The sequence below is a fragment of the Choloepus didactylus genome, chromosome 8 (genome assembly GCF_015220235.1).
Source record: "Choloepus didactylus isolate mChoDid1 chromosome 8, mChoDid1.pri, whole genome shotgun sequence".
Taxonomy (NCBI): Eukaryota; Metazoa; Chordata; class Mammalia; order Pilosa; family Megalonychidae; genus Choloepus; species Choloepus didactylus.
Window position 1 is genome coordinate 82,194,128 of NC_051314.1, and position 12,404 is coordinate 82,206,531.

At 45.1% G+C, this 12,404-nt stretch overlaps 1 protein-coding gene and 1 pseudogene across 1 annotated transcript in view; both read right to left on the bottom strand.

Moving 5' to 3' along the window:
- Positions 1–6,478, bottom strand: part of SP1 (Sp1 transcription factor) — a 68,778-nt gene extending 62,300 nt beyond the window's left edge. The window contains exons 1-3 of the mRNA XM_037844983.1: positions 6,369–6,478; positions 5,189–5,337; positions 3,368–4,880 (exon numbers count right to left, since the gene is read on the bottom strand). Of these exons, the coding sequence (XP_037700911.1) occupies positions 3,368–4,880; positions 5,189–5,337; positions 6,369–6,375 (1,669 nt within the window). The 5' untranslated portion in view covers positions 6,376–6,478. The remainder of the gene's footprint in view (positions 1–3,367; positions 4,881–5,188; positions 5,338–6,368) is intronic.
- On the bottom strand, positions 6,397–8,884 carry LOC119542779 (annotated as a pseudogene).
- Positions 8,885–12,404: the final 3,520 nt, after the last annotated feature.

The following is a 12,404-nucleotide window of genomic DNA, read 5'->3' on the forward strand; positions in this document are numbered from 1 at the left end:
TCTGGCTCTCAACTCGCAAATGCTATTGGAAAGCCACAAAGCTGACAAGTTACACAACAACAATATTAAAATGACACTGCAAGGACTTGGGAAGCCGAGTTACCAAGCTACAGATAAATCACAAGACACAGGAAGCAACTATTGGAGAATGAGACCAGCAATGTCTTTGGTCAAACCCTTGTAACTGAGGGAATGACCAAAAGGGGGGAACTAAAAATCAAAAATAGTTCCTAGGTTTTCTCAGAATGAACAAAAAAATTAAATTCCCCAAACTAGCATAGAATTACATAACAAGCATCCTCTTCAGAAAGTCCCTTTCAGGACACTTGACCCTAAAAAGCCAATTAATCTTATTCTGATTCTTTCTAAGTAAAATGTTCAAAGATAGATTGGGGTGATGAATGCACAACTGTATGATGGTACTGTGAACACCTGATTGTACACCATGGATGATTGTATGGTATGTGAATATATCTCAATAAAACTTAATTTTTAAAAAAAGCCAATTAAGCCCCTAGTTTAAGCAAACCTAGTCCAATCAAAAAATAAAGCCCTGCTTATACTTATACCCACTCCTGTCTAAGACTAACAGGACCCTAATCCAATCAACAAAACCTAACCAACTTCCTTCTTTCTGTTTATAAAACTGCCCACAAGCTCCCTGGCTTGGAAGCTGCTTTCACTTTTGCAGGCAAATGGTTTCCATGCTGCTACAACAATCCTGGTGTCCTGAATAAAATGCTGTAAACTGCAACTCGACTCTGATTTGTCTTTCAACATACCCCACTTTTTAGAATTTCGTGTGTGTGTGTGTGTGTGTGTGTGTGTGTGTGTGTGTGTGTGTGTGTATCTTACAACATGCTTTCACATCTTCTGGTCTTTTTACATCATACTGCGAAGAAGTTAAAATTTTCTAGTAAAATATGTACCAGAAAAGGAGGTAAAAATGAGAATTTGTAGTAGCTAGGCAGCGGCTGAACAACACTACACTTCCAGGACATGATTTTATTATGTTTCATTACAAAGAGCTCAGTTAAAGGGGGGAAAATGTTGAAAACATGACTACCAGAAAGAAAGAAACTTGCATCTCCAGAAACCACTATAAAGCAAACAATCTCAACTCTCACAAAATGGCCTTTCAGTGCCTCATTTTCTCATTAGCTAATGCCAAGCTGCTGCTTAACTTACTGAAGACATGCATTTTCTTGAGCTCAGAAACCATCAATAACAGTTAGGTTAGGTAGCCCTATTCTTAACAGTTAGGTAGACCTATCCTATGACATATTAAATGGCAACCTTCCTCAGAGTATGATTTAGCAATGAGTGCACCTCATTACTGTCCTCTAAAGTGTAAGTTTTATAACCTTTTAGAAACTTCAAGAATCTAAATTATTTACTGGAGCAATTCCACAGCCTTACTTTCCTTTGAAGAAAAGCAAAACTGCTGGATTCGACAACCTAAGAGCAAAGAGAAAACAACCATCCTGGTGAACATTACCCCAAAGAGTCTAATTTTCCAGACTCTTGAGTTCTGTTTTTACAAAACTTTTCCCACAATTTTTAACCTACAAAACACCTGCCAGCTCTAGAGCATTAAATTTTAAAGAAACAAAGACACATTTTCTAAAACATTTTTACAAGCTAGAGGATTGAACCCTGAGTTCAAACTAGTAGGTAATGCCCTAGAATAGGAATCTGAGAACTAACCCTGAGCACTAGCTCTGCCAAAGGCCAGCTCTTTTGTCTTATCACTTAACTGCTTCTCCATACCTCAGCTGCCTTCCTTAAAAATTAAAGCAGTTGTACTAGGTAATTTCTTAGGTCTCTATCAGCTCTAATTTTCTATTTCAATACTTCTAATATGCTAAGAAAATTACTGTCTTGTTAAAGCTCAAAATAGTTATTTTTAAAATGCCACAAGAATGTAAGAAAATTAAGAAACTTCAGCAGACTTCCTCCCTCGGCACCCCCCACCAAGATTTTCCAAAACTGCAGGAGGTAGGAAATACGGTTGTCTACTTATCATCATTTACATAAGAACCAGCCTAGAAGGAATGAAAACTCTATAATAAAAGTAAACAACTCATAAACCCACATATATTCCAATACAACTAAAAATTCAGTGATGTTAATTTACTTTCCATCATAATTTTTATATATCATGCCAGAATATAAAGATGTATGCTGTATGCATATCCTTTTATTGTTTTATTAAAGAAAGATATGCTCCATTGCAATGGAATTTAAAACGACAAATTCTAAACAGACTTTTACCTCTACCTTTTCTATGTATAAATCTAAATTTCAAATTAACCAATAGAAAAACATAGTTCAAAATGAATGACAATCACTGTTCTGTATATGCTATATTTCACAATAAAAAATGTTGAAAAAAATGAACAATATAATGGCCAACTGATTCAATATATATTCTAATATATACCTCTTCCCTTTCTCTTGAATGCATTCCTTATTCCTAACTCCACTCCACCTCCCCAATCCATTGCACGCCCCACCTTTCCCCACTTCCCTCCTTTCCCCTCCCTTCCCAACCATACACAGTACTTTGTAAAGCAGTCTAGGGAGTGCTTCTCTACCAATGAACTATCAGAGTCACCTCTGAAGCTTGTTAAAAATATACAATTAGTGATGGGAGGTGGAGGAATTCTGCTTTTAAGGTTATCAGTAGTTTAAAAAGAAAATTAAACCTTAATTAACCAGCTTGCTCAGAGAGCGGGATATTCTGGTTAACTAAAGATTAACCAGGGAACTTTGTTTAAAAAAACTTCCTGATTTTTCAACACTAGATCCCTTCCTCTAGCTTAGGAGTTACAGTTCATGAGAAACAGCTGATGACTTAATACCTGTCCTAGAAATATGTCAAGTTTTTAATCAATTCATACTCTACACAGTTGGCAAACTATGGCAAATAGGCCAAATGTGTCCTCAAACTAAGCATGGTTTTACATTTTGAAATGCTGCCACAAACACACACACAAACACTCGCGAGAAAGAATATGTGACAGAGACCGTAAAGCCTACAAAGCCTAAGATATTTACCATCTGGCCTTTTACAGTTTGCCGACCTTGTCCACAGCACAAAAAGCTAAGCACCAAAAAAAAACAGGGAACCCAGGACATCCCGCAGAAGTGCTCCTGTCTCATTAGATTAACTGAAAATATAAGTTTCGGTTAATTCAGTTCCCAATGATTTAGTAGAAGAATCACTACTTTCTCTAATTACTGCCTAAATGATTAGCCCTCAAGAAAGTGTTATCCCCAAAGGCTCTATTCCATTACTGAGACACAACAGTTTCAGTTGAGATTATTAGCTCTGGAAAGAAATATAAAAGATTAGAAGCCTTACCTGAGGCATTTGCTATGGTCAAAGGCAGGCCTGGAAGCTGGTGCACCTGGATTCCTGAAGCACCCAATGCACTGAGGTTAATGGTCTGGAGGCCTGGCATGGAGGAGAGTTGAGCAGCATTCACAGTGACTGTGCCGGCAGGGAGGGAGGCAGCTGAGGCAATGGGCGTAAGGGTGGTGTTGCTGCTGCTGCTCTGCCCCAAGGAAACACCCTGCATTGGGGCCAAGGTGATGGTCTGGGCCTGTGGGTTCTGAACTTGGAGGTTCTGCAGCTGAAGAGTCTGCCAACTGACCTGTCCATTGGGCCCCACTGTTGGTGTCCGGATGATGATGGGGCCAGAGTTTGGAACAGCCTGAAGCTGGAGGTTCTGGAGGGTTTCCTGGGAGATAGCTTGAGTTGTAAAGGTCTGCCCTGACAATGGTGCTGCTTGGAGGGCTTGGAGGGCCTGTCCTCCTTGAACTAGCTGAGGCTGGATAAGAATCTGTTGTTGCTGTGTCTGCTGGTTTTGCTCTCCCTCTTTTTGCTGAGTTGCTTGCAGTGAGCCTCCAGATGTCTGGTTCTGCTGGATGTTCAAAGCATCAGATCCCTGTAGCCCACTGACCCTCTGGGGTGTCTGGCCTTGTGAGTTGGTCCCTGCTGATCCGCTGGTGGTAAAGTTCATAATTCCCATGTTGCTGGTGGTAGTAGTTGTTGAGTAGCTATTGGCATTGGTGAAAAAGGAGCTGGAACTGGCTTGCGATGATACCAAGCTGGCAGAACTGATGGCAGTCCCTGAGGTGACAGGCTGTGAGCCGCTCTCCTGGGACCCAGAGCTGCTGATCGTGACTGCCTGAGAACTGGGAGTCAAGGTAGCTGCAGAAACGCTATTGACAGGTAGCAAGGTGATGTTCCCATTCAGGGCCACGGGTACATTGGCCACATACTGAGTCTGTCCTGAGAGCACATTATTAGCCAGGCCCTGAAGGGGGACAGCCTGCTGGAGGAGGTTTGGCATAGCAGCAATAATGTTGCCTCCACTTCCTCGATTTGTGATGATCTGTTGGTTTGCACCTGGTATGATCTGTATTTGACCAGAACCATCCTGCTGCACTTGAGCCCCAGTGGCAGCAAACTGCAGCTGTTGCCCATCAACGGTCTGGAACTGTGGGATTACTTGATACTGAATGTTGGGCATCACCCCAGGTAGTCCTGTCAGGACTTGCTGGTTCTGTAAATTGGGGGTAGCAGCCACAACATATTGCCCACCAGACACTGCGCGATTTTTGGAAGACTCACTGCCATTGCTGCCATTGGTATTGCTGCCACTCTGTTCCTTTGAGGTAGGGGTAGCCCCAGAGGAGGAAGAGATGATCTGCCAGCCATTGGCACCCTGTGAGAGTTGTGTGGCTGTAAGGTCCAGCTCACCTGTGCCCCCAGACTGGCTTGGACCCTGGGAGTTATTGCTGTTCTCATTGGGTGACTCAATTCGGCTGCAAGTTGCTGCCAGCAGGGCCAAAGGGGATGGCTGGGATTCCTGGCCAGAAAACGAGAGGAAAGGACTTAGTGATACCAAGCTGCCAGCCCAGGGGGCAGTGCATAACCAAGAGCAAAAGAGCACAGACACATAAAGAGCAAAAAACAGAAACAAAAAGCCAGCCTAGCTATATTGCTGAAATTCCCATCTTTGAGAATCTCCAAGGTATTTGTCTCTCTGTGCTTACTTCTCCACCTGAGAAATGGTTTTGTCCCTTCCTAAATTTTTTTCTGGAAGAGTAAGGCAATTCTCTGGAAGTACTGACATCCTCTCAATACCTTCTTCCACTGTGCCCCACTATCACTTACCTGCCCTCCTCCACTGCTGCTACTGCCAGTGCTGTTGCTGCGAGCTTGAGAAAAGGCACCACCACCATTACCATTGCCCCCATTGTTGCCACCAACTCCTTTTTCAATCTTTACCACGGCTGTCATTTCATCCATGGAGTGATCTTGGTCTAAGAAGATGGAAAAGATAACTTAAAATTGAGGGAAGAAACAGGGTAAAGTGAGAGAGGACACTATGATAAAACAGAAACGATGAACAGAAAGGTGAAGGACGCCAATGTTAAGAAAATGGATTGGAGGAAAAACTGTATGACGTGTAGGACGTGAACTAAGCTCAGTGGTACCAGAACTGGACCTCAGTTTTCTCTTGCACAATATTAAACTCAGAAAACACTGAAAATATGCTTTGAGGATAGGAAATGAGAGGGACTGTGGACATGTTGAAAGTTTTAAAATAAAAAGTATGCGGGGGGAAGAAAGGATAGGTAAGGCAAAAAACAACATGTGGATTTATGGAAAGCTTGCTAAAATTATGGTTAAAGAATATGGAGAGAAAATACAAATCTATAAAATAACAAGAGAAAAGGAGGCTAAAAGAGGAAAGAAAAGGTAAAAACTGTGAGATGGAGAAACATTGCGAATACTGGTAAACGGGTAAAGAGGGTCCTAGGGTTAAAAATCAGGTTTCGGGGCGGGAAGAGGGCGGGCCCTAGAGGGAAAGGGCGGTTTCGGGGTGAGGGGCGTGGAAAGGGCGGGACGGTGGGGGGAGGGGAAATGTACGGGAAGTCGGAGGGGGGAGGGCCTTGGGGCAGGCGGCGACCAGAGGGCGAACCAGGGAGGCGGTTGGCCCGGGCGGGGCCTGCACTACTCGGGCCGCCCCCGCGGCTCCAGCCCCCGGCGGGAGGAGCCTCAGGCAGGCGGTCGAGCAGTGGGGGGTAAGGCCCGTCCCCGTGGCCGGGGCGGGCAGGGGGCGGGCGAGGCTACGCTGCCCCCTCCCCCGGGGCGGGCGGCCCATCCCCCTCCTCCTCGGAGGCCCCGCCACTGCCCCTTCTCCCTCCCTTCCCTCCGCCCCGGGCGGGACCAAGGCCGCCGCCGCCGCCTCCCGCCCGCCCCCCCTCACGGCGGGGACCGCCCGGTCAGCCCTCGCGCGCGCCCCCTTACTCCTCTCCCACCCCTAAGCTCGGAGTGGACTCATCCTTACCGCTCATGGTGGCAGCTGAGGGACGAGCTCAAGGGGGTCCTGTCCGGGGGGGTTGGGGGGGGGCCAGGAAAAACGCGGACGCTGACGAGGCAAGCGAACCCGGACCGGACAGGGAGGGGGGGTTAAGGAGGAGGGAGCAGCGCGCCACAAGCCCAGGCTAGGCCCCGCCCCTTCACTGCTGCCCCGCCCAATGAGGGAGGGGGAAAGGAGGGACTTGCAGAAGAAAGGCGGACAGATTATCTAATGGCAAGGCTCGCTTGCACGGCGGGGCGTGTAAGACAGAGTTGCGTGCCTGGTGTCCGCCCAAAAAGACCGCCTTCAAAATTTTGAAAACCAATGAAAAATGCAGGAAGTGAAGGTGGGCGGGAACAAGATATGATAGGCTTGCAAGGAAACCAGTCAACCGCCAGGCGGGCTCCCTGAGCGGTAGGGATAGGGTGAACCTTGATAGGACTGACAGAACAACGACCAACCAGAATCTTGGACATGCTTGGGCAAAGTCCCGGTGGGCGGAGAGGTAAGAAGTAGGCAGGAATGGGCGAGGATGAAGCTGATCAAAACCAATCAGAAATCAGGCGGGCAGCCAGGAAAGTTATGATTGGGTAAAATCTGAAAAGAGACGGGCCAGGACTCATATTGACGTGGACTAAGAGCCAGTTACCCGCCGAGTGAACTCTGAGGGCGGGAACTTGGAGTTGGCAGAGGAGAATTGGCGTCCCCCTCAGTCACTCGGTCCAACGAGGGTGCAAAGTAGTCCATTATTGGCTAATGGGTGTTACTAGGGCCGCCCACCATGAGAAGGGACAGGGCTGTGCCAAGAGAATTCCGTCGCCATATTGGCCCTCCCAGTAGACGTCTTCACAGTTTTTAGGTAGTACGCTTCAGCCGAGCCTTGCAGCTCCACAGGTGTCAGATCCAAGACTAAAAAGTCGCCTTTGGCGCGAATTTCTGCCCCTCGGGCTCGTTTGGGTCCTTAGTTAACCACCTTTAAAGAGTACCTCTCAAGTCTCACCCCTCCCCCGGCGGGCGGATGGATGCCTTTGAGTGTGGGTGTGAGCTCGGTGAATGCAGGCAGCACGAAATCCGGCGTCAGAGCTTGCAAAAGTAGTTAATACTTAGCTGACCAATTTTGCAAGGTCTTTGTGAGATTCCAGCGAGCGCCATTTTATTAAATTCTCCCAGACAAAGCACTAGCCTCTTAATGACCGGTTTACTTTTCAAGAGCTTGTCTTTCAGGCTAAAATGTGCTAGGGAACCTCCCGGACTCAAGGTCTTAAACTGCTTTGTTTTTTACCCCCCCCTTAATTGTTAATACCGCCTATGCATAAAGCAAGATAGCCGGGTTACTGCTTTTTGCAACCAATGGTTAAGGGAGGTTTTGCACAAGGCACCTGAATTTCTGGCCTCCATTTTGCGTCTCCTTTACCCTAGTTTTGGTAGAGAAGGCCTGGGTGGCTTGTAAACGATATGATGAAGTCATTCTTTTAGTACTTGTATCTTGTTTGTTTTCACTTCATTACCTACATTGCAGCGCTTCGTTATATATTGTCATGTTTTAAAGTGGATTCCCCTAAAAGACTTGAAGCCCTTTGAAGGTAGGAAGGGAGACCTCTGCTGCTTTGGAACAGGGCCTGGAAGAGGTGAAGTGATTGTAGAGTGCCTATCGTGTTAGATACCTATGTCCGCTAGGGCTTTGCATTTCTTATGGCATTCTCGTAGGGAAGATATAACTAAGTTTTAGGGACATTATTATGTATTTTGTAAGTGAAGAAATTTGGGTAACTTGCCCAAAGTCACAAAAATAGTAAGTTTGTAGTGCCAGATTCCAACCCAGAATAATACCACAAAAATTCTTACTGAATATAACAATGCCTTGTATTACCATTTATATAAATGGACTTAATTTTAAAAATTGTTTAAAAGACTGCTTTTTTATTGCTACTTTCTATCTCCTGGGAAAAAAAGAAAAAAAAAAAAAAAATCCTGCCCATACTCCCTGTACAGTTCAAACGACATCATCCTCTTGTATACTTTTATTATAAAACTGGTCACATTACATTACCGATTCCTTGCGTCTCTCCCCGGATTAAAGTTTCTGATCAAAGATCAGTCTCTATCAGAATCCTAGGGGGTACTTCTTAAAGGGATTCGTAGACCCAGTAAATCGGGGGTGGGGGCGGAATGGGGCTTGAGAATAAGATTTGGGAGGGTAGGGATGGGGTGGGAATATTTATGACAAATATTCCCCATCCATGACTCTTCGATCGGAAGTTCTTTGAGATGATGCCATCAGCCCTGGGCACTCGGGGAATGGAGTCATCTGTCTCGCCCAAACCTGCGAATCCCTTCGCAGACAGCGTAAGTTTTAAATCGCCGTTGAACCTGCCTGTGACCTTGTCCACCTCGGTCACGTTCATCTGGACGGAAATGTCGTCCTTCGTGCGGGTGGTGCGGTTGCTGGCGGAGCATTTCCGCAGCACGTGGAGTTCCACGAACTTACCCGCGTCGTTCTACATGTCGAGGCCGCACCTGGTGCTACTACGAGGCGCGGGAGCAGAGAAGGGTTTGAGAATATGAATTTTTAAGTGGCTTTTCAAGTGATTAGTTCCTAAACTAGAGTTTGAGAAATGCTAAGGGAAGAAACTGGGAGGGAGAGACTTCCTGAAGGGGAAAAACTGCATTACTCATCATTGTAAGCCAAGCTCTGGAGATTCTAACAGCTGTTTAGTGTATTCAGCGAACGGCCACACCTAAGCTTTCTGGGGCTGGGGAAAGGAACTAACATTTATATTGGCGAACGTAATCCTTTCACAGATTGAAGAGATCATCATCCCCTTTTACAGATGAGAAAATTAAGGCTCAGATACTTTAGTTAATTATGACTGTTCTGTTTACCTCCAAAGTCTGTTTTTTTCTGTGGTTCTAAACTAGTTTATGCCTGAAATGAGAAGTAGGGTTTAATTTTATCCCAGGTACTGAGGAAAAGGCCTAGATTTAGACCCAGAAATTCAATAGCCATCTTCCCTTTCACAATCCTTTCTCTTTGTTCCTCCTAGGACAAGACAGAATTCAGCCCCTGGCCATGAGGATTGTCCTTAACTTACCCTTCCTGATAAAACCTGAGAGCTAATGAACTATGATCTATATTGTCCAATTCCCCTGTGAAAACTTGAACAAACTAATACATTTTCTTTAGATTAAGCCCTCACCCCACCCCACCCGCCAAAATTGAATGAATAAACTTATTTCAAGGCTTCTGAAATCCTTCACCGGTCAGTGTCTGTCTATACAACCATCTGTGACATCACTGAAATTACTCCTGTTTTTAAAAAGCAATGTGGGAGGAAAAAAAAGGAATGTGGATCATTTGAGGGTTGTTTCACTTCAGAACCATGCATATGAACAGAAACTGCCTAGCTGTGATGTAGTAAGCATCACATGGACTAAATGGTAACATTTCTGCTTGGCAGTTTGGTCTGCCCTGCACATATTCATTATTCAGCTCATCATCCATTACTGTCCACTGTTCTTTGTTCTTAGTTGAAGTTTCCCCCCAAAACCATGTTTTCTTGGGCCTCCAAAGTCTAGATTTTTATAACCACAGTTCATTCCTTCTGGGCTACCAGACAAATTCTTACTCTTATCTTTGTTAAGAACGATTCCTATGAAGTCTTTCCTACCTCTCCTGGAATGAATACTCTGTGCATTATGCTTTTTGTTTTTTTTTTTAACATACCTCCATGAGAGGTATGTAAGTCTCCAGTGTTCCTCAGATAGACTAGGCAACTTGAGGGAAGGGATGATGGCTTTTCATTTTGTATCCTCAGTATCTGGCATGTAGTGGACACACAAACTCTTAAGTGAAAGGGAAAGTCTAGTCCCCACCATCCTGAAAAGATCTCCAGATATTACAATGCTAAGAATTGATTCTCAGCCTTCATTTTTTTGAGGGCCTTATGCAGCAGGTTCAATCATTCTTCCTGATTTTGAAGTCACTCTTCAGCTTTCATCAGTTTCCCAGTAGTGATCTGATAACTAGGAATATTTTACAAATTAAAATACACAGATGAACTGCACAACACAAATAGTGAACCCCAAGATAAACCATGGACAATAATTAATAGTACAATTATTAAAATGTGCTTTCATCAATTGTAACAAATGTACACAAACACAAGATGTTAATACTGGGTGGAATATAGGAATTCTGTATTTTATGCATGATCTGTAAACCCACAAGTTCTCTAATTAAATATATATATATATTAAAAAATACACAGATGATTCAAAACCCTCCTTTTATACCATCATTATAACCTTCCCTCTTAGTAAGTTTTCAACTAGATCTGTTAAGGACAAAACAGACTAATTGAAATTTAATTATTTCACCTGTCCTGGCAACTCTAAGAAAATAAATGAAGTTAGAAGAAAAAAAGTAAGAGTACCCAGACAAGACAATGAAGTTTCAAGTCTTTTAAACCCCTACTTTCTAACTCTCTGAACAGGAAGACAGTCCTAGGCTTTTCACATCACAAGTCTGTGATGCACAGGCTAAGATCATTTACGGTGCAATGGTGACTCTAGAAGCTGAATGGATCATTATACGCCTCTTTTTTTTCCACCTCTGTCTTTCAAGGGACCTGGAAATGCAAGAGCTTTATCCACAAAAGAACTGTAGTAAGCCAGGCTTCATTCTGTTTGGAAAACCCCAGAACCTATTGATGAGAAGTCTAGGACTGGCTGCAGATATTCTTTAATATTATTATTATTATTTAAAATTACTCCTTCCGTACCCTTTCTGTATCTTTCTTTCCTTATCTGAGATGCATTGTGATTTATCCCTGACTGTACCTGGTATTAGGAAGGTATTTATTTATTTAGCCTATCAAAAAGTCTATGGCTCTGGTGGTCCTGAAGGCCGTGAAGGAGGAAGAAGGGCTGGGCATGAGTTTTTCTGTGAGGGTTGAGAAGCATTGTCAAGAATACAATTTAGTTATTGTTGGAGCTGAACTTTAGCCCATCTTCTTGAATATTCTCTCTTCTGAAGAGATCTGCAAGAAGACAGTTGAGGCTGTAAACCCGCTGACATATCTCTGGAGCTTGAAAACCCTTTGCCAAGTAAAAGCAAAGGTGGTTTGAGGCCTGGTGAGGAAGAGGAAAAGAAATTGCTGAGAGACTGCAAGTTCCACAACACATCTGCATTCTTGAGAACTAGGAAGTTAGCCTCAGGGGCAACTGGAGGGATTGGAGAGCCTGGACTGCAAATGGCAAAAAGAGCTTTTCTGAACATTTAAATCTGACTCCTAGGAACTCCAGCTTGGAACTAACACATAATCTAAACATTTCCCTCCCACAAAAGTCCAAACCCCTCAGGAAACCTGAACTAACCATGGCTGGTTGCTGCAGCAAAGGCAAGACTGGGAGTCAGGAGGGTGGTGGTTAATGCCCATTGACCCTCACCTTAACCCAGTCCACCCCATCCCACCCCCACTCCTGCACCCCAAGGGCACCTGGAGGCTTGCCTGGCAACTCAGCATTAAAAAATATATATATATTTTACCCAAAAATGAAGCAGTTTCCCTTTCTTCCTCTCCTGGGACTAGTAGTCCCTCCAGAGTCCAGAGCTGAGGAGAGAGCTACACCACCCCAGCTTCCCATTCCCAGGAAAGAAGAACGGCCCCCCGACAGGCTTAACAGATCTGGGAAAGGACCTGCCCTCCCAGTCATCCACAACACATGCGGGAGGAAGGAAGGGGAGGGCAGTGGAATGTAGGCAGCCAGAGGCCGATCCTGTTTCCCCCTCCCACAGAACCGGGGCCACCCTGGGGGCGGGAGGAGGGCTGGGCCGGGGGAGGAGGGAGGTGGATTCGTAAACAAACCCTCCCGAGCCACGAGGTGCCCAGAGGAATGGGGTGGGGTTTGCGGGCCTCCCAGGCCCAGACCCGGGCGGGATGACTGCTGAGGGCTGGGCGGCGGCCTCTCCACCCCCCGTTTCCGGCTAGGGGTGGGCCCTCTGGCTCTTGCTAACCACAAACC